Below are 22,585 nucleotides of genomic sequence, written 5' to 3' on the forward strand. Positions count from 1 at the left end.
CATGTCTCTTAACATCTCCTGAATCAGCAGGCTGGTTCTTCACTAATAGTGCCATCTGGGAAGCCCCTGTAAATATGTTAATTCTTTCTAAATTGGTTTCTAGATTAATTGTAATCCCAATTAAAATCCAAACAGCTACAGTGTGTGCGTGTGTCAGTGTCTGTGTGTGCATAAATTGGCAAGTTTATTTTTAAAATCTATATGGAAACACAAAGAGCCAAGAATAAGAGAATCCTAAAAAAAAAAAAGATTTACACTACCAAATATCAAGATGTATTATAGTTTATTTTTATAACTTAGAGGTAGGAAAGACTTTCCTCAAAATGAACAAAAACCCAGATGCCAGAAAGGGAAAATATGAAAAATTAGATCACCTATAAAGGGAAAAAAAGAATAACATCAAATGAATTAGATATCAATCTACTTTGACAGCACTAACATCTAGCTAAGTCAGCTTGCCCCAATTCCCTAAGCACTAAATAAACAACCTTCTGGTGATAATGTGGTTCCTGATGTACATCGATCTTAGGGAAAGAATATTCTGAGCAGCCAACACTAAGAATCTGTTCTACTTGGTAATTACATTTCTTAGAGTAACATAGACTCTAATTCTCTTTTTTTGTTGTTGTTTTCAAAATGAAAATCCACCCAATTTAATAACGTTATGTCCATGTGCAAACTTAGAAATACTCAACAAACAGAAGGCTCTAATGCCAAAAGATATTTGTAATACACTTACTCTTTCACTTTTTAAAAGAGTTACACTTAGCCCACTGTCAGTGCTGGATCAAATTCCTTTGACATGAACCTGTTAGAATGAAGCTACCCCTCCAACAAGGCTTCTTTCCCACTCCCTCCCTTCTCCCTCCCCTCAGGCTTATCCCCAAACCCAACAATGCCCAAGCCCTTAACACAAGCCTGAGAAGGACACAGTGGAGAGGGAAAAGCATGGAGATACACATCTCTGAAAGTAAATATGTGTTATCCTGCTTGATACCACACCTCAGGGGTCAATATCCTAGTCTTCTGCACCCGGAGATGGCAGCATGATAGTGCTGGTTTAAAGGCAAGAAGAGACACAGTTTGAATGGAGAAATCAGGGAAAAAAAGCTTCAGTCTGGGATATAATGAAAAATGAATGTAAAATGTTAGCATTGAAAATAGTCATAATCATTCTTTGCAAAACCACTCTCAAGGGAATAGAGTAGAGAAATTAACCAAACAGAGGCATAAACACAAAATTTGCCTGAACTATATCAATTTGCTAAATCTACACTTAGAATCTCTTTTGAAACAAGGCAAGTAAAATATGAATTTAAAAATAGAAAACCAGTTTCCTGAGCCTTAAATATTATGCTTTGGGTGACAATTTATAAGAGAACTATACTCCATCTTTGTAAAATTGCCTCTGAACACACTTGACTGGGATAGACCCACTCAAATTCCTAAAATCATTGATGTTGTTCTGTCACTAAGTCATGTCCAACTGTTTGCAACCCCATGGGCTGCAGCATGCCAGGCTTCCCTGTCCTTCACTATCTTCTGGAGTTTGCTCAAATGCATGATATCTAACCATCTATCTAACCATCTTGTCCTCTCTCTTCCGCTTCTCCTCCTGCCCTTCGTCTTTCCTAGCATCAGAGTCTTTTCCAACGAGTTGGCTCTTCGTATCAGGTGGCCAAAGTATTGAAACTTCAGTGTCAGCATCAGTCCTTCCAGTGAATATTTGGGGTTGATTTCCTTTAGTAGTGACTGGTTTGATCTTCTTGCTGTCCATGGGACTCTCATGAATCTTTTCCAGCACCACACTTCAAAAGTATCAATTCTTTGGCACTCAGCCTTCTTTATGGTCCAACTCTCACATCCATACATGACTACTGGAAAAACCATAGCTTTGACTAGACGGACATTTGTCGGCAAAGTGAAGTCGGCAAAGCTTTTTAATGTGCTGTCTAGGTTGGTCATAGCTTTTCTTCCAAGGAGCAAGTGTCTTTTAATTTTGTGGCTGCAGTCACCATCCGTAGTGATTTTGGAGACCAAGAAAATAAAATCTGCCATCGTTTCCACTAAAATCATTGGATGAGATAAAAACCAAAATACAAGAATATCCTGAGTTTCTAATTTCCTCAGTTTCCCAGAAGTTGCCATGTTCTCTAAAGAAAGGACACTGGCTCTTCCCTGCCCCCATGAGCTGCCACTATCATGGCTACTATACTAGAAGGGTGCCCTTCCCAAAATGTTTGAGTGGCAACCTCTGATGTGAAAGCATCAGGACACCAGAGCGTGGCTGGGCCGGCCCTGTGTCTTCCCTGGACCAGGCAGTCACACATCTGTCTCACATAGCACTTCCCAAAGTCCGGGTGATTCAGTTCCAAATAATACCAGGTATGGGACATCAAGATTCATGCAATGCACATAGGGCTGTTCCACAATAAGACCAGTGCGTTCTCAGTCTCCGTTCAACAACGGTCCGAAAAGTCGGCATCCAGCCATATATACCCAGGGTTACCTTGTTACCACAGCAACGACAATTATCATTCTGTATCAAATGCCCATTGGTGCATGACCTGGTGATGAAACGATCACCCCCAAAAGACACAGAAGCACAAAAAGACTACTGTCAATGGTCTCTCAGAGGAAGAAATAAAGAGAGAAGTGTGAGGGAGGGAAAGGGAAGGAGAATGGGAAGGGAGGAGAGGATGAGAAGAGACCTGAGGAGCAGATGGACACTGGTCAGGCCTGTGCCCCTGCTGCCGGGTGGCTTTTTATTACCCAAGTTCATCTCATTGCCACCCCAGGTCGAAAAGTCACTCAGCACTCCAAGTTCAAGTTATCAATACAGAAGTTTTTTATTATTTACTCCAATCTCCAACTATTCACCCTATCTGACACATAAGAGCAATAATATACATATCAGTATCTTTGTTTCTCACCCAAGCCTCACCTATAGGCAACTTCTAAGACTTTACTCTTCTACATCTTGCTGTGTGGATATCTACAAAGTTATGTAATCAATATACAGAACCTCATCTCCATCTCTGTCTTCATCAAGAGGAGTTTTGTGTTGGGTATCTATGGAGGCATTATACTGATGTTTGGCTCTATAATGAGGATTTTAAAGGAAACAGTTGCTCATGTTTGGAAGGCCACTGGCTCTACCTCTTGCTGAGTCATCTTGGGAATCTTACCAAACTTATCTACATCTCATTTCTTCCTTAGCAAAGATATAATATTTACTTGACAGGATTATTGAGATTAAGGTGGAAGTGGGAGGGAAATATATAAAATGCTGCTGCTGCTGCTGCGTCACTTCAGTCGTGTCCAACTCTGCGCAACCCCATAGAAGGCAGCCCACCAGGCTCCCCAGTCCCTGGGATTCTCCAGGCAAGAACACTGGAGTGGGTTGCCATTTGCTTCTCCAGCGCGTGAAAGTGAAGTCGCTCAGTCCTGTCTGACTCTTAGCGACCTCGTGGACTGCAGCCTACCAGGCTCCTCTGTCCATGGGACTTTCAAGGCAAGAGTATTGGAGTGGGGTGCCATAAAATGCTAGTGTCTGACAAATGCTAGGTACCACCCACCTCTTTTCTTCTATAACATACATGTCTTTGACATAAATACCCTGCTTACAAAATTTGAGTAATATTATTCTAATTGGCTTTTCCCTAATAGGAATCTTTCATTTTTATCAGTTTTGCAATAATTGGGAGACCACCCAATTCACGAATGGCATTTTGGTTAAATGAGTATGCTGCATTGTTACCCTGAGTAACCAAGGCTACTTCTTGAATAAAAGGATCTTTAGATCTTTCTAAGGTGTTAAGGGCCTTTTGAAGGTCAGTAGCACCCAGAATATATATCATCAATTTTATAGGGAAAGTTGAACTTGCCCTTTAGAACAGGCCATAACAAAGCTGGAGTCCTGGTGCTCTTAATTCTGGTCCTTCCCTTGGACTTGCCACTAGCCTTGCTCCCAGCCCTAGCTCCATTCCTCACAGGGTGACAGCCTCCACCTAAATCAGATTCTCTTGATTTCTCCACTAAATCAGATTCTCTTGATTTAGACATTCCTTCAGTAGGGTGAGTCTGAGGACTACCCCTCAACCCTCTGCCAGTTTCCTAACTCAAACTACTGCAAAATCTTTTATCAGTAGAAAGTGATACTTAAGTTATCATGGAACAAATGCATCTTCTGTGTATTAAGTATGTCTTTACATAGTCTCATTGACAAGAAACAATTTCATTGATCTAAGATGCCTTTGATTATTAGATACATCTTTGTTTTATATACTACTGAGAATGAAAAAATACTTTTATTTAGACTATGACGAGACTGTAAGACCTATCATAACTTCAGAAATACTAAAACTGGGGGTGGGGTAAGGAAATGTCCATCTTATGATCACTGAATACAGTGGCGCTACTTAGTGCTATGACAATATTTAACATAAACACAAAATTTGACTCTCAAGTCACCAAGTGACACTTGAAAATACAGAGTATACTTACAACGAATTTCTTTAATGAAAACAGAACACTTAAAAAACATTTATAAGGAATGTGTTAAATCCAGAAACATGTATGTGTATTTCCAAAATTCCACCAGCCTTACTCTTAGAAACACTTATGCTTCATGTCTTCATGTCTAAACCCATAGAATGCTGTAAAATTGATGAGATGGAATAGAGGAAACATTTTCAGCTCTCAGAAGAGAACAAAGATCCTATTTCTCAGAGGAATGTATCAATTTATTTAAAATCTACTAGGCCAACAATTACACAAAAAGGTACTCAACACCTACTAATCATCAGGGAAAGAGAAATCAAAACCACAGTGAAGTATCACTTCACACCTGTTATAATGGCTATCATCAAAAAGACAAGAGATAACAAGTGTTGATGAGGACATGGAAAAAGGGAAACTTTGTGTACCCGCTGGTGGAAATGCCAGTTGGTACAGTCACTATCCTGGAGAAGGAAATGGCAACCCACTCCAGTAATCTTGCCTGGAGAATTCCATGAACAGAGGAGCCTGGCAGGCTACAGTCCATGGGGTTGCAAAGAGTCAGGCATGACTGAGTAATTATCACTCACTTACTCACAGTCACTATGGAAACAGTATGAAAGTTCCTTAAAATTTGATAAACAGAACTGTCATGTGATCCAGCAATCCATTTATGGATATATGTCCAAAGAAAATAAAAACAAGATCTACAAAAGATATCTGCACACCCATGGGCATTGCAGCATTATTCAAAATAGCCAAGATATGGAAACAATCTATGTTTCCAACAAATGAATGGATAAAGAAGATGCAGTATATATACCACAGCCATGAGAAAGAAGGAAAACGTACTGTCTTCAACAACTTCAGTAAAACTTGAGGGCATATATGCTAAGTGAAATGTCAGACTGTATAAAATAAAATGCTGTATGATATCACTTGTATGTGGAATCTAAAAAAGACAAACTCAGAAAGTAGAGGGGTATTTACTGGGAGCTGGGAGGTAGAGGAAATGGGGAGCTATTGGTCAAAGGGTACAAATTTCCAGTTATAAGATTAACAAGTTCTGGGATCTAATCTATAACATGGTGATTATAGCCAGTAATACTGTATTATATACTTTAATATTGCTAATGGAATACATTTTAACTGTTCTCACCAAAAAAAAGAAATGGCAATTATGTGACAGGATGGAGATGATAGCTAATCATTTTGATCTAGATGGAGGAAAAGATTTAATATTAAATTCATTCATTATCCTGTTACTCATAGCCATTTTTCATATTTTGGTATATAACCTTTCAGAAATTATAATACATGTAAATATTTTATGTTTATAAAAAATTGAATATAGTATATGGTAATGTAATTGGCTATTCCACTTAAGATTATATGCTGAATTTTTTTCCATGTAAAAAAGTGTAGTTGACCATCAACATTTTTAAGAGTAAAATAATGTTTCAATGCATAGACATATCTTAATTTCTTAGCCAAGTGCCTATTTCAAGACAGATTTCTACAGGTAGAATCTCTGGGTCAAAGAGCATGCACATCTTGAAAGCTTCTGAAACATGTATCCAGATGGATCTTGTACCAAGTATGGTCCCATTAGCACAGTTTGAAGGTGCTCCTCCTCCCACACTTTACCACACTTTGGGATGGAAGGGAGGTAGATCTCCAGTATGGATGTCAACAGCCACCTCGATGGTTCCATAAAGGCCCTGCCCCAACTAACCTTGTAAAGAAAAGCTGATAGAAACACTAAAAATTATTATTTATTCTATTTTCTCATAACTTCAGAGTACTAACTAACATATTCACTCTCATAGACACCAGAGTTGGACAAAAAAGAGGATGTTTTTCTATCAAATGCCCTCAGGACCCTACAATGAAATTGTCCCCAGGATAGGTTACAGCACTTCTTCACTCAAAGCATCTCTTACATCCTTCCTCCCCTTACCACTCCCATGGTCATCAGTGAAATTTCATACTTTTAGCATCTATTACTGAAATATGGTGATAAATTCCTTATGTGATGTTGCAATCTCCAGTGGCTACACCTGTCCCTACCCTAACTCTGACTCATTCTGCACACAAGCCAGTCACATAATTTCCCTTTCATCCTGTCATTCATTCCTCTGGTCACAAAAAGCTTTGGTGTCTCCCAGGGATGGGAGGAATAATACATAGACACCTCAGTTTAGAAACTGGGGATCCTCAATGCATGGGACTCACCCCAACTGCTGGACTGTATTTTCCATCACTCCCCTCCCCACGCTTTGTATTCCATGCAGGCCAGTCTCCTCTGGAAAGTTGCAACCTCCATGCCTTTCTTCCCACAATTCCTCCCTCCTCCAATGCTCTTCTGCCCTGTTCTTATCCCATCTTTCATGCTCACCACTTAAGCATCCCCTCTTCGGAGGAGAGCATTGTTGCCTGCATAAGTTTCTGCCATAGGAAAGAGCTAGCCATGATTAGAGGCTCCCAGATTTGTTACCACCTTTTTGTTTCCATGTATCTTGCTTCTCCATATATATCATCAACTCAAGAACATGATAATTTTTTGCTGGTTAAAACACACAACTTTATTGATGAAACACAAGATTAACAGATGTAAACCAATACAAAAGTATAGCTTATTTGTGGTTAGTTTGCTGTCAGTTTAAGTAAAGAGTAAAAATATCTCAATCTAGGTAGCAAGATAGAATCAATAAATGCTTTCTTTGTACAAGCTCTAGTATTCATCTGACATCCTTAAAATGATCTAGCCTAAAACAAACCATCACAGTCAGCATCACTGTTGATGACAGGTAAGAGTCATTATTCCAAAATAGCAGCTGAAAGGATCTCTTTGCCATATAAGCACAGTAAAAAATAAAGAATTTACAAAATGCATTGTTCCCAACTGCAAACTAAAAAAATTTCCTCAATATTTTTTGGGACAGATTCCCAATTAGAGTTTGGTCAATACCTTTAGGACTTTTACTTTCACGACCAGATCACTGTGATTTGCTAATGCTTTGATTTTCTTGACACACACTCCAGATTCTTTGAATAAGAAAAAAAGTGAACTTCTGCTGAATTCTTTCCTGGATGAGGCAAGCCCTTCATTTTTTATGTTGTCATTTATATTCTCAAATAGGGTAAGGATATTAAGAAGAATCTCTCTGTCCCATTCTTTATTAAAGAGGGAAATCAATTCTGATGGCACTTTACAACTCACCAGTTCTCTTGTCATGGCTGGATTTTCAGTAAAGTTTATGATTAATTTCATAATCTGAATCTTGGTGAAGTAATTTCCCAGGAATAACAAAGCAAAAAAGTCTGGAAAAGAATAGGAAAGCAAATGCTGGTAATGATTAGTCACAGTCATGTTGGTTAACAGTCTTAGACCAGCCATCTGCACAGCTGAGTCCAAACGACAGATCATGGTGTCATCACACACTTGACTGATATATGTCTTAATCTTGCCCTGATTTTCCGAATTCACACTCAAGTTATTAAGGACATTGTATGCCTTTTCCCTAATAATGGGATCTTTCGTTTTTATCAGTTTTGCAATAATTGGGAGACCACCCAATTCGCGAATGGCATTTTGGTTAAATGAATATGCTGCATTGTTACCCAGAGTGACCAAGGCTACTTCTTGAATAAAAGGATCATTAGATCTTTCTAAGATGTTAAGGACCTTCTGAAGGTCAGTAGCACCCAGAATATCATCAATTTTATAGGGAAAGTTGAACTTGCCCTTTCGAACAGGCCATAACAAAGCTGGAGTCCTGGTGCTCTTATTTCTGGTCCTTCCCTTGGACTTGCCACTAGCCTTGCTCCCAGCCCTAGCTCCATTCCTCACAGGGTGGCAGCCTCCACCCCTGACTCCTGGGCAGGGTAAACCAGGTGCGAGGGCCCTGGTCCCAAAGATGGTACCCAACTTGGCAGCTTTGCTTGCCTTTGCACTTGCCTGTTCCTTCAGAGTGCTGAAAAGGGCCTTGGCCTTGGCCTCTAGGCCACCTCCACTCTCGGCCTTTGAGTGGGCCTCTGCCTTTACATCAGGTCCACTCTTGAGTTCCACAGCTACCTCAGCCTTGGCCTTTGAGTCACCCTGAAGTCTGGCTCCAGCCCCTGCCCCAGCATTAGCCTTAGCTCCTTTCCCAGTCTCTGAAATATCGCGAGATTCCTCCTCCTCATCGTCATCCTCGTTCCAGATGATCTCGTTATCTCTTCCCCAGGTCAGCCTGTATACACAGTAGCAGGCTCCAGCCCCGATCACCACACCAGCAGCCACGCAGCCAGCTTCCCGAGTTCGGCCCATGATGCAGGGAGTGTCTGGAGGACTTGCTCTGGCTGGAGGAGTGCTCCCAAGTGGAGATGCGGGGGAGATGAGGCTGTGGAGTCTTCAGCTACAGCCAGCAGGCTTTGCTGCAGCTACAGATACTGGAGGACATAAGGATAAAAGATTTAAAGCTTCAGTCTCCTCTTTTTTGCACCTTTGCCTGCAGACAGACTGACCTACAGACCTACAAACAGACCAAGCAAATAGAGACATGGCAGGGACTCAAAGCGAGATCACTGATTCTTTTCTTCAATCAGGAATTTTGGAAGTTTCCCCACCTCCAGATTCTCCAACGTCCTCTTTAACTACCCCACTCCAGTACCTTAAATTTAAGACAACTAATCAGTTCCCTACCTCCCCTACCCCTGCAGATGTCCTGGGGGCAGAGTCACACCCACATACAGGGGTGCACAGGTCCAGGCAGTTTCTTCCTTCGATTTCTGGCCTGGAATAACACCGAGTTCCTGCAAACCTGCGTACAAAGCGGGTGGGGAGGGTGGAGCTGAGCGCTCAGGGAACAGACAGATGAACCTCACCCGAGACGGGACAGACGTTCCTCTCTGGCATCGCTGGCCCTAGTCCTGCGAAGCCCAGTATTTCCCATCTTCGGTTACCCTCCCCTCCTCAGTGAGCTGTGGCTTTGATCTGAAAGTTTGTTTTGACCCGTCACCCCTCCCCCCACCCCGTTCCTACGACCTCCTCCAAACATCCACCCTAACCCCTCCCCGAAAAAAGTCACTGCCTTCAAAGGCGACTGCCACAACTCCTTCCCTGTAACAAAATGGATGGTGGGGGAGCCAGAGTGAATATCTAGAAACCAGACAGGCGTAAAATGCACAAAGCTCTCGAACTCCGCCCTGGCCTCCGCCACCCCCACCATCTCAAAAGTACCAGGATACTCCTACCCCCACCCATTACGTCCACTGCTCCGGAGCAATTTCCTTCCTCCCTCGTCTAGGTTTCCGCCTCCTTGTAACCTAAGGACTGACAACTCTGGGACCGAAGAGTAATTTGGAGTAAGGTCCTCCCTACCCCCACCCCAACCCCAGGTCTCTCGCAGACACCTACGTTCTCCCAACCACTTCTTTCCCGGCAGAGCGCTTTCTTTTGCAAGCTCTGCAATGGTCCAGAGAGAAGGAGGGGTATGAGGGGGATGGATGCCCACAGGCCCACTGGAGTTTGCAGTCTTCACCTTTCTCCACCCCAGGGATCCCTAAATAGTGCCACCACCTTCACTCTGACCTACTTGTTTCGGGGCAATTTCCTCTTCTTCCTGCTCCTAAGGTTGAACTGGCCTTCAGGCGCAAGATCCACCGACACAGACAGGCAACACAGCAGAGATGGGATGGCTAGGCAGACAGAACAGGACTTCAGACAGTCCCAATACCAGCCTTTCCGAATCCAAGGTCTTGGTTTGTCAAACGGATTCCACTTTTTGGTCTTTCACCCTACCCCCACTTCTCAGGACTCTGATACCAGCAGCCTTCTCCAGCAAGGGCGTCCATCCACCCCATCCCCCAGCCCCGAGTCTCAGTCCCAACCTCAGCGGTCAGCCATTTTCCCAGGAAAAACCACACCCCTTTGGAACAACTGGAAAGAGGGGAGGCGGGGCGAAGGAGTGCGGATAACCAGAGGAGCGAAAGAAAACCCCAAGATCTGATTCCCCCTCCCTGATGCATTCGCGGCCCCAAAGACAACTCTTTTTCCTGCAGGCGTTGTCATATCCTGTTTCCTGTATCAAATAGCAGGGAGGTAACTGGGAGTCAATAATACGCCCGGGTTAGGGCGAGAAGCCCAGCCATCCTCATCCTTCTAGGAGTCGCGGGGCAATCCCACTTTTACACGGACCTGCTGGGCTTCGGGGCAGATTCTTTATTCTTTTGCTCGGAGTGGTACAGCGCCCTACTGAAAGACACGGGGAATGACAAGACAGACGCACAGCTCCAAGATTCTGGCTGCTAGATGGAGCAGCACACCTGACAAGAATCTTAACACGGGTCCTTCCCAATTCAAGGCCCTGGATGTCAAAGGTTTCAGGTTTCCCCTCTCCTGGTCTGGGATGTCCCCTGGAATCTGGCTCCCTAGTGTCCACCATTTTTGTTCTTGGAAGTGCCAAGGAAATAGTGCAAGGGTGTGGAGGAACCGAGCCGTGTCCCTCTGTCGTCTCCACCCTCCGCTATCAGCAACGCGGGAATCCCCCAGGCAAGAGCCCATCCACACATAGACCTGCAGGCAGCAGGGCAGAGTTACCTCCTCCTCCTCCTCTTCTCCTGGCCACAGGCCCGCCCGCCTTCGAGGTAAAAGGGAGATGGCAACCGGACCAAACGAAGACCAGGATTAGAAGGACGTCTGCAAACGTCTGGCTCCTGCTCACGTGAGAGCCACGTCACTCGTGAGCTCAGGACCCCAATTACCACTCCCACCAGCAGTGCGGCAGGAGCTGGCCCACCCCCCTTCCTTCCTCTCCACAGCAGGTCCTGCCACTCATGTTCCTCTGCTGATCCCAGAAACCAAAAGTAGCTTCTCTTGTAGTTGGCATTTGCCTTTCTTTGGTTAACAGAGACTACATCTGTTCCCATGTCCATCGGTCTTTTCTTATTCTTTGAGGAATAATTTTTCTCTCCTCTACTCCCTGTCCACCCACCTCTCCCTTCACCTCCACGCCCCCACCCCAGCCTCAAATGAGCAGCGTCTCCCCTACTCCCCTCTATAAAATTAGTTTTAAGATCTCAGAAAAAGAGATGGGCAGTGGGAATATCTTACTTTCTTAAACTTTTCTGTTCATTTTAAAAAAATCAGTAATGCATTATTCCTATATAGAGAAAATCATGCTATTTTTGTTTGAGTGGAGAAGAATTTAAGTGTAAGGGAATAACCCCAAAGGCCTCATTAATTTTATTATATTTAGTTCTAACACAAGGAAAATGTTTCCACTGGTTACAGTCAAAAAGAAACTTCCTAAATATAGTAACCAGTTTTAAAATTGAAAACTGTTATTTTTCACATGGTCTATGAATTAGTCCACAAAGATGACTGGTTGTCTAATCTTGGCCATTTTAAACAAATGATCTATTACTTTTTCGAATTTTGGGTCAACTTACAATTTGATAAAAGCAATACAATCATATCTTGTTTGATTAAAGAAAGAAATACATTCAATTATCTCAAAGTTTTGACTGACTGCTGTGTGAACCTCTTGTGATTTGATGGCTTTTCTAAACATCTGTCCCAGATTAACTTTTTATCTATGAGGGCTTCCCTGGTGGCTCAGTGGCAGAGAATCCACCTGCCAATGCAGGAGACACAGGTTTGATCCCTGGGTTGGGAAGATCCCCTGGAGGAAATGGCAACCCACTCCAGTATTCTTGCCTGGAAAACCCCATGGATAGAGGAGCCTGGCAGGCTATAGTCCATGGGGTTGCAAAGAGTTGGATTCGATTTAGCAACTAAACTACCACCTACTATGACTGAAGAAGCTGAGGGTGTAAGGGATGGAGAAATTGTCCCTGCCTTGTCAAGAGGGGAGGGAGGAAGGTGATGCCTTCCCACCTCCACTATATTCCAGAGTTTCTCACCCCTTGCATTCTGGCACCTGACTCTTTGTTCACTCCTAAAATATACACGGACAGGTGACCAAGGTGGTAAATGCCAACTTTACTCAGGTGACCAACCTGAGTAAACACATTTGACTTCTTTCCTCCCTCCATACTTCACATTCCCACAGAGATAACTCAGGGATGCAGAGAAGGGACTGCTGTTCCCACCAACTCCTGCAGATTTCTATGAAGCCTGAAAAAGCAATTGCAGGGGGAAAACACCCAGGCCTGCCTTCCCTGCTCTGCCCTGATTCGCGGTGGCCCAGTTAACCTTGTTCCTTATGCTGTCTGCTGATACCACCTGACCTGAGAGCCTGCTGACCTCTCACCTCCGGCCTTCTTACCTCAGGGCATCCAGGGGGAACCCAGCCTTGTTGCTGGGTCACTGCCTGCAACCCACACTCACCTTGGTGCCCCTTTAGCCATATGTACACCTCTCCCCACTGACTGTCCTGATTAACATAGAGTAGGTGTTCTCAACTGGCCACCTCTGTGTTCTACCTAAAATTGTATCAAAGTCATGTGGATGCATGTGTTCATTTTAGTTCAAAAAAGGGTCATAACTCTCATCAGATTCTCACAGGCATCATTTATGACAAAAAATCTAAGAAGTACTCTCTTGGGAAAAAAAAAAGATATATCCCTTTAGTGGTAATCAACCTCTGTTTTTCTCTCTCCCACATTATACACATTCTTTATATTTTTTAATGTGCAAACAACACAGAAATGTATAAACTGGAATGTGAAAGTTCCCTTGAATGCCTGTTCCACCAGTAACTATTCCAAAAGCAATCACTTTTAACAATCTCATTCAAGTGCAATGAATCTGCACTTTAATTTTAGAACTGATATCTTTAAAAATTGGGTCTTTCTATCCATGTCAACCTTTGCTTGTTGTTGTTTAGTTGCAAAGCCGTGTCCAACTCTTTGCAACCCCATGGACTGTGGCATGCCAGGCTTTATGATCGTCAATAAATTTTATGTTTCTTCAGGTAGTTCATACTCATTACTTGTTTATTCTTAGGTGTTTTATGGTTTTGATGCTTTGGAAGGATGATATTCCTTTTATGATTATATTTTCTACCAGGTTATTGGCAAAGGAAATAATTCTGACATGTTTACTTTTAGTGACCTTTCTTAATATTTCTAATATGGGCATAACTCATTTTATTGTGCTTTGTTTTATTGTGATTCACAGATATTGAGTTTTTTACAAAATGAAGGGTCATGGCAACTGTATCAAGCAAGTCTATTGGTGCCACATTTCCAACAGCATGTGCTCACTTCATGTCTCTGTATTACAGCTTGGTAATTCTTGCAATATTTCAAACTTTTTCATTATTATTATACTTGTTATGGTGATCTGTGATCTTTGATGTTACTATTGCAACAGCATTACAACCCATTGAAAGCTCAAATGATGATTAGCATTTTTTGCTAATAACATTTTTTAATTAAAGCATACCCATTTAAAAAAAAATAGTTATTTGGTTGTGCCAAGTCTTAGTTGTGTTACACAGGATCTTCAGGTGCAGCATACAAACTTTTAGTTGGGGCATGTGGGATCAATTGCATGACCAGAGATCAAACCTAGGTCCCCTTTATTGGGAGCACAGAGTCTTAGCCACTGGACCAGCAGGGAAGTCCCTAAGTACATTTTTAAAGACATAACACTTTCATACACTTAATAAGCTACACTATAGTTTATTTCTCTTTTTCTGTTCTTATCTCATTGTAACAAATATTTGGAATGGTGGACTAAAGGGTTTAAAACGCCAGGCAGGTTACAGCTCAGTTTAGCTCAAGCAGACAGATCTTTTATTAGACAGACACTCCCAAGACATGGGAACAGGCCAATCCCAAAGGAGTTGCCCTCATAATCTCTTTTGGCTTCCCCCTTTATATACTTTCTTGGCTTCCTCCTTTTTATACTTCCTTGGCTCTCCCCCTTTTTATATTTCCTGTCTCCTCCTTTTGGTTATGCCCTGTACAAAATAGGGCTTGTACCCACCACCAATCAAGGAAAGGGAATGTAAATGGGCATACACTCAAGGCCAATTGGCAACTGCAAGTTATATAACAGCCTATGTATGTCTTCCATTAATTCAATCTGTTATCAGTTTCAGTTCAGTTCAGTCGCTCAGTCATGTCCAACTCTTTGCAGCCCCATGAACCACAGCACACCAGGCCTCCCTGTCCATCAACAACTCCCAGAGTCCATCCAAACCCATGTCCATTATGTCGGTGATGCCATCCAACCATCTCATCCTCTGTCGTCCCCTTCGCCTCTTGCCCTCAGTCTTTCCCAGCATCAGGGTCTTTTCAAATGAGTCAGCTCTCTGCACCAGGTGGCCAAACAAAGTGTTGGAGTTTCAGCTTCAACATCAGTCCCTCCAATGAACACCCAGGACTGATCTCCTTTAGGATGGACTGGTTGGATCTCCTTGTAGTCCAAGGGACTCTTGAGTCTTCTCCAACACCATACTTCAAAAACATCAATTTTTCTGTGCTCAGCTTTCTTTATACTCTAGCTCTCACATCCATACATAACTACTGGAAAAACTATAGCCTTGACTAGACCGACCTTTGTTGGCAAAGTAATGTCTCTGCTTTTTAATATGCTGTCCAGGTTGGTCATAACTTTCCTTCCAAGGAGCAAGAGTCCTTTAATTTCTTGGCTGCAATCACCATCCACAGTGATTTTGGAGCCCAGAAAAATAAAGTCAGCCACTGTTTCTTCATCTATTTGCCATGAAGTATATATGTGCAGAATATTTATGAGCCTTTAATGGGCTCCTGCTTCCCAGGTGGCTCAGTGGGTAAAGAATCTGCCTGCAATGCAGGAGCTGAAGGAGACACGAGTTCAATCCCTGGATTGGGAAGATCCCTTGGAGAAGAGAATGGCAACCCACTCTGGTATTCTTGCCTGGAGAATCCCATGGACAGAGGAACCTGGCAGGCTATAGTCCATAGGATGGCAAAGAGTCGGCCCCAACTGAAGCGACTCAGCACAGCACAGCACAGCACAATGGGCTCCTAGCTGCCTAAGGTTACTTGGAGAAGCCCCTGTGGTTAGTTTGTATCCACTGTGTGCTTAGGGAGCATGTGCAGGAGTTGGAAAAGTCTCTGTGGTTATTTTTGTAACAATTTGTGAGCTCTCCTGGGGATGTCTGGGATGGGGTTTAGAGATCAGCTTGCATCCTTTTTGGCTAGGCCACCCCTCATTGCTCATGCCTAACTTCCTACCTAACAATAGTATAAACAAAACTTCTTTGTGCACTGAGAAGCCAAAGAAATGCATGACTCACTTTACTGAAATACTAGCTTTACTATGGTAGTCTGGAAATGAACCCACAATACTCAGAGGTATGCTGGTAGTTTTTCAGTTGATAACTTTGGTTTTTCTAAGTATGCATATATGATCATCTGAAAATGATGATTTTTTAAAATTTTGCCTTTTCCAATCATTGTATCTCTTATTCTTTCATTTTCTGGGTGTACTACATCAGCCAGAACCTCCAGAATATGTTGAATAATAATGGTGACTGAGAGCCTCCTGACCTTGTCCTTGAGAATGCCCCTAAAATTTCACCATTTAGTGTGATGTTTGCTATTTGTTTCTGCTGTGTTTTTCTTCATCTGTGTTTGTGTGATGGGGGAGACGTTTAACAACTGAACTCTCATAACTCTTTATGTAAGACTGAGAAAATGTAATTGTCTACGTCAAAATATTGGGAGTGGGAGATGAAGAGGGAAAGTTGTCACAAGTACTGTGCTTATTGTGAATAAGTTGATGAGCAAAAGCAAACTCTGCTCTCATAGTGAAGAAAATAATGAAATAATCACATATACATACAAACTGAACAAAATACTTTGAAGGAAAGGAATACTGTTAATATACTAAAAGAAGCAGCAGTGTCTGGGGATTGGGTAAGGTTTCCTTGCTGAGTGAAAGGAGAGAAATTTTGAATTGACATTAAGAAAAGCAAGTGTTAACTCAGAAAAGAGAGAAGCAGAAAATAAAAATGTCTCAAATTTTCCACCCTTCTTATAACCACCATGATAACCCATCTACCTCAATCCTAGGATAATTCTTGTGAAAACTGCTGCTAACTTTTCAATTGACTCAGGTTTTTTTTTTTTTTTTTCACATACACCACCAAAAAGAAAATAATGTAGATACATTATATGTGAGTGTGTGTGCACATGTGCCTTTTAAAAGTCATTTGAGATCATACTAAGCAAATTATTCTGCACACCATTTTTCACCTTAGATACCACATACAACATTTTATCAGCTGTAATAAAATTCTGTAGTGTGAATTTACTAAAATTCAACCGATCTATTACTGGTTGATATTTAGCCTCTTCCCAACCTCTGTCTGTTGCAAAACTGCAACATTGGGGACCTTTGTTTACGTATGCATGTGTGTTCAGTTGTGACCCACTCTTTGTGATGCTATGGACTGTAGTCTGCTAGGCTCCTCTTTCCATGGGACATTCCAGGCAAGAATACTGGAGTGGGTTGTCATTTCCTCCTCCAGGGGATCTTCCAGACCCAGGGATCAAACCCTGTGTCTCCTGCATTGGCAGGCAGATTCTTTACTGCTGCCCTACCTGGGAACCTTTGTTTACATATATATTTTACAATTGTAGCACTATTTCCTCAGTATAAATTCCCAGAAGTGAAATCACTAGGTCAAAGTAGAGGTTCATTTTATTTATTTTTTCTTTTTTGAAGAATAAATATAACAAGATTGGATAAGATCTATATGAAGAGAATTTAAATTAACTTGGAAGACACAAAAGAAGACGAAAAGTCTATTCCTAGACCGAAAGATTCAGCAACATAACTATGTTGATTCTTCCTAAATTAATCTAGAAATGTAAAATGCAATCCCAATAAAAATAATGGTTTCTTTTTTTTTAATTAAAAAAATAAATAAATAAAATTTATTTTAATTGGAGGCTAATTACTTTACAATATTGTGGTGGTTTTTGCCATACATTCACATAAATCAGCCATGGGTGTACATGTGTTCCCAATCCTGACCCCTCCCTCACACCTCCTTCCCCATACCATCCCTCAGGGTCATCCCAGTGCACCAGCCCTGAGCGCCCTGTCTCATGCATCAAACCTGGACTGGCGATCTAATTCACATATGATAATATACATGTTTCAATGCTATTCTCTCAAATCATCCCACCCTCACCTTCTCCCACAGAGTCCAAAAGTCTGTTCTTTACATCTGTGTCTCTTTTGCTGTCTCGCATATAGGGTCATCATTACCATCTTTCTAAATTCCATATATATGCGTTAATATACTGTATTGGTGTTTTTCTTTCTAACTTACTTCGCTCTGTATAATAGGCTCCAGTTTCATCCACCTCATTAGAACTGATTCAAATGCATTCTTTTTACTAGCTGAGTAATATTCCATTGTGAATATGTACCATAGCTTTCTTATCCATTCATCTGCTGATGGACATCTAGGTTGCTTCCATGTCCTGGCTATTGTAAACAATGTTGCGATGAACTTTGGGGTACGTGTGTCTCTTTCAGTTCTGGTTTCCTCGGTGTGTATGCCCAGCAGTGGGATTGCTAGGTCATATGGCAGTTCTATTTCCAGTTTTTTTTAAGGAATCTCCACACTGTTCTCCATACTGGCTGTACTAGTTTGCATTCCCACCAACGATGTAAGAGGGTTCCTTTTTCTCCGCACCCTCTCCAGCATTTATTCTTTGTAGACTTTTGGATAGAAGCCATTCTGACTGGCATATAATGGTACCTCATTGTGGGTTTGATTTGCATTTCTCTGATAATGCGTGATGTTGAGCATCTTTTCATGTGTTTGTTAGCCATCTGTATGTCTTCTTTGGAGAAATGTCTGTTTAGCTCTTTGGCCCATTTTTTGATTGGGGTGCTTATTTTTCTGGAATTGAGCTGCATGAGCTGCTTGTATATTTTGGAGATGAATTCTTTGTCAGTTGCTTCATTTGCTACTATTTTCTCCCATTCTGAAGGCTGTCTTTTCACCCTTCTTATAGTTTCCTTCGTTGTGCAAAAGCTTTTCAGTTTAATTAGGTCCCATTTGCTTATTTTTGCTTTTATTTCCATTACTCTGGGAGGTGGGTCATAGAGGATCCTGCTATGATTTACATCAGAGAGTGTTTTGCCTATGTTTTCCTCTAGGAGTTTTATAGTTTCTGGACTTACATTTAGATCTTTAATCCATTTCGAGTTTATTTTTGTGTGTGTTGTTAGAAAGTGTTCTAGTTTCATTCTTTTACAAGTGGTTGACCAGTTTTCCCAGCACCACTTGTTAAAGAGATTGTCTTTTCTCCATTGTATATTCTTGCCTCCTTTGTCAAAGATAAGGTGTCCATAGGTGCGTGGATTTATCTCTGGGCTTTCTATTTTGTTCCATTGATCTATATTTCTGTCTTTGTGCTAGTACCATACTGTCTTGATGACTGCGGCTTTGTAGTAGAGCCTGAAGTCAGGCAGGTTGATTCCTCCAGTTTCATTCTTCTTTCTCAAGATTGCTTTGGCTATTTGAGGTTTTTTGTATTTCCATACAAATTGTGAAATTATTTCTTCTAGTTCTCTGAAAAATATGGTTGGTAGCTTGATAGGGATTGCATTGAATCTATAGACTGCTTTGGATAGTATATTCATTTTCACTCTGTTGATCCATGAACATGGTATATTTCTCCATCTGTTTGTGTCATCTTTGATTTCTTTCATCAGTGTTTTATAGTTTTCTATATATAGGCCTTTTGTTTCTTTAGGTAGATTTATTCTTAAGTATTTTATTCTTTTCGTTGCAATGCTGAATGGAATTTTATCCTTAATTTCTCTTTCTGTTTTCTCATTGTTAGTGTATAGGAATGCAAGGGATTTCTGTGTATTAATTTATATCCTGCAACTTTACTATATTCATTGATTAGCTCTAGTAATTTTCTGGTGGAGTCTTTAGCGTTTTCTATGTAGAGGATCATGTCATCTGCAAACAGTGAGAGTTTTACTTCTTCTTTTCCAACCTGGATTCCTTTTATTTCTTTTACTTCTCTGATTGCTGTGGCTAAAACTTCCAAAACTATGTCGTATAGTAGTGGTGAGAGTGGGCACCCTTGTCTTGTTCTTGTCTTTAGGGGAAATGCTTTCAATTTTTCACCATTGAGGATAATGTTTGCTGTGGGTTTATCATATATGACTCTTATTATATTGAGGTGTGTTCCTTCTATGCAGAAGTTCACTTGAAATTTTATCCATGCTCCCAACTCTCACCTCTTAAATTTTGGCTTTATATTCCATGTTGAGATTCAAAATTTTCTTTTATTTCTTAAATTATAAGTGGGATTAAACATCTTCCCATAACTTTAACTATTTGTATTTCTCTTTCTGTGAACTACTATTCCCCATTTTTCCACTAGGTTTTTTTTATCTTTTTCTTATTAATACACAAGAACGTCTTGTAAATTAAGAAAATGAGCTCTTAGATTGTCATAAGCATTATAATTATTTTCCCAGTTTATAATTTTCTTTGGATTTATCCTTTATAGAATTTTAAAAATCTTTATGATACAAAATGTATCAATTCTCTTTACATTTTTTCAGTTTTGTGTCCTGATCAGGAATACCTGTGTGTTCTTCTAATTTTTAGATGTGTTTTTTAATGTTTAAATTTTGGTCCATATACAATTTTTTTTTGGTTGTATTGTCTCTGTTATCAGTAAGCTACAAATTTTACCCATTGTTCCTTTTGCACCATTTGTATAAATGTCAATACAGTGAAAAAAGCAAATGACATGTCAATGTTATTATGAATATATTTTTACAGTTTTATTAACATATGAGTTATTTCTTTCCAAATAGTTAGCAAATTTTCCTAATATCAATTATCAAATAATACCTCTCTAGTTCCTGATTTTAAATTCCACCTTTATCATGAGCTAAATATCCACATATATTTGGATCTATTTTTTGATTTTCTGTGCTTCTTTAATCTGTTATTTTTTCTTTTTATGTACAAAACTGTTTTAATTATAGTGTCTTTATAATATGCTTTAATATCTGGAAGAGTAAGGCCTCTCTAATTATTCTTTTTCATGATTTGCCTGCTCAGTCATATGTGTTTATTTACAGATAAAATGAATTATTTTGTTAAATTCCCTTAAAAATCTTGCTTTTATTTCCACTTGGATTATAGTTAATTCAAAAGTTAACTGAGGGATAATTGGCATTTTTATAAGAACTTGTTTGTTCTCGATTGCCCCACCACCACCACCACCCCCCACAAGACAGCACAGGCGCCAATAAACTCTTGCCTGGATTTCCTGTCTGACCTCTAGTCAGTTTCTATTGCTTGAGGAAGGCAAAGAAACCTGGTTGGTATCAGATTTATGGCACCCAAAGTGGGGCAGTTGTACTTTCTGGGAAGAGGATCTGGGCATCTCCAGGACCACTAAACACAGCTTCCCCATGAGTGACAAGTAGCCACCTGACCATCTTGTTTCAGTGTCATGGAGGTTGATAAGTCTGCCTTCCTGGCCCCTGGGGGCCTCAGTACCCTCATTCAGGCAATGCTTTCCCCTCCCACTTGTCCTTTTCCCTCTCTTGAAATCTTTCTACTTCTCTCTGTCCTCTCCTTCCAAGAGAGTGGACATTGGGCAGCTACAGTATCACTCCTCTAAGTTTGTGAGACCATGCTCCCTCTAGCCAGCAACTGACAGCTGACAAGCAAAGATGGGAAAGGCTCACCTCACACCGTGCAGACCTTAGTCCAGCATGCTCTCCCTGACCGGACATTTAGGAAAGTGATAGAGGTTTAAACCTCATATTATGTAGTGGCTGGAAGTCCTGTCATCCCAGTATTCTCACCTTTATTTCTCTGTCATCTCTTTCTCTTTTTCAGGCTTTCTGTACCTCCTCCCTTTACTTCGCCCTTGATCCTTATACCTACACTCCCATCCCCTTTATCCTGAAAACTACTTGTGTCTGTAAGTTTTTGTCACTGGTATCTTTGTTTTATGTAGTTTTGTTTGTCCAACTGCTTCTGCAAGTCTCTGCCAAAATTTTGGGCACAGTGGAGTATTTAAACCTTGAAATACAAACACAGCCCACCCTGCCTGAGACTCCAGCCTTGCATTACTTAGTGGGATTTAAAAAAAGTTTTTTTTTGGCTGTGCTGGGTCTTCGTGGCTACAGACGGGCTTTCTCTAGTTTCAGCAAGTGGGGAGCTCCTCTAGTTGTGGTGCCCTGGATTCTCATTGCTCTGGCTTTTCTTGTTGTGGAGCACCGGCTCTAGGGCGCAATAGCTTCAGTAGTTGCAGCATGTGGGCTCAATAGTTGTGGTGCACCCTGGCTTAGTTGCTCCACAGCATGTGAAATCTTCCAAGACCAGGCATTAAACCTTCGTCCCCTGCATCGGCAGGCAGGTTCTTAACCACTGGACCACCAGGGAAGTCCCCTTGGTGGGATGTAAAAGAACAAAACAAAAAGAAAGGAGCTTGCATTTCCCCCTCCTCTGCCTTTGCAAACTAAGCTTTTAAACTTGGCTCCAAGAGCTTGCCATCTCTCTTCTCTGCCTTTGCAATGTAACTATTCTCCTTGGGCTCTCAGGAACTACCTGATCCACCTGTAATCCCCCAGAGGGAGGTGGGGAAAGGCCCATTCTAAATTCAAGCAGAAAAACTATGAGGTCTCTGATTCTGTTTGTTTTTGTGTAAAAATTAACTTGTAAATGAGCTGTATTTAATTAGCTTAAAGGAAATTGAGTGTTCATACACATTCTCAGAAATGTAAAAGAAAACTCACCAGAATACATTTTGCATTCATGTGGTCTGGGAGACAGTCAATATTTAATTAATATCTGATATTAGAGCTAGCTTAAGCTTGTGGGTTTAATTAATATAGTCTTTTTTTTAGAATCATCAATGTCAAGTATAATATTCTTATTGTAACTAGGGTTACTGAAAGTCAATAAGTGCACATTCTTTCTCTTATGAGATTTGTCAACAGGGAAAAAAACCTGATATGATTACATTTTTAAGTAAATGTAACTAGGATAAGAGCTTTTTGATAAACTCTACAAGAATAATTATGCTTTGGAAATGTCCATCTAAAAATAGTCTCTTCAAATTTTGGTAACCT

The 22,585-nt window shown here is 41.0% G+C and overlaps 1 protein-coding gene across 5 annotated transcripts; it reads right to left on the minus strand.

Annotated features, from left to right (window-relative positions):
• Positions 1–7,059: 7,059 nt before the first annotated feature.
• ARMCX1 (armadillo repeat containing X-linked 1) lies at positions 7,060–11,230 on the minus strand. Of its 5 annotated transcripts, none has more exons than XM_043459456.1 (4): positions 11,084–11,230; positions 10,080–10,182; positions 9,197–9,305; positions 7,060–8,934 (listed from the first exon to the last, which is right to left on the minus strand). In XM_043459456.1, exon 4 carries the CDS (start codon positions 8,810–8,812, stop codon positions 7,454–7,456), a length of 1,359 nt encoding a protein of 452 aa, XP_043315391.1. In that variant the 5' UTR covers positions 8,813–8,934; positions 9,197–9,305; positions 10,080–10,182; positions 11,084–11,230; the 3' UTR covers positions 7,060–7,453. The 5 variants fall into 5 exon arrangements, with proteins under 5 accessions (XP_043315391.1, XP_043315387.1, XP_043315389.1 ...); XM_043459452.1 differs by having other exon boundaries at positions 9,188–9,305; XM_043459454.1 differs by lacking the exon at positions 9,197–9,305.
• Positions 11,231–22,585: the final 11,355 nt, after the last annotated feature.

The sequence above is a fragment of the Cervus canadensis genome, chromosome X, assembly GCF_019320065.1.
Source record: "Cervus canadensis isolate Bull #8, Minnesota chromosome X, ASM1932006v1, whole genome shotgun sequence".
In the NCBI taxonomy this organism is placed as follows: domain Eukaryota; kingdom Metazoa; phylum Chordata; class Mammalia; order Artiodactyla; family Cervidae; genus Cervus; species Cervus canadensis.

Excerpts from the sequence above, each read along its gene's own strand:
- ARMCX1 (XM_043459454.1), bottom strand. The coding sequence starts at position 8,812 with ATGGGCCGAACTCGGGAAGCTGGCTGCGTGGCTGCTGGTGTGGTGATC.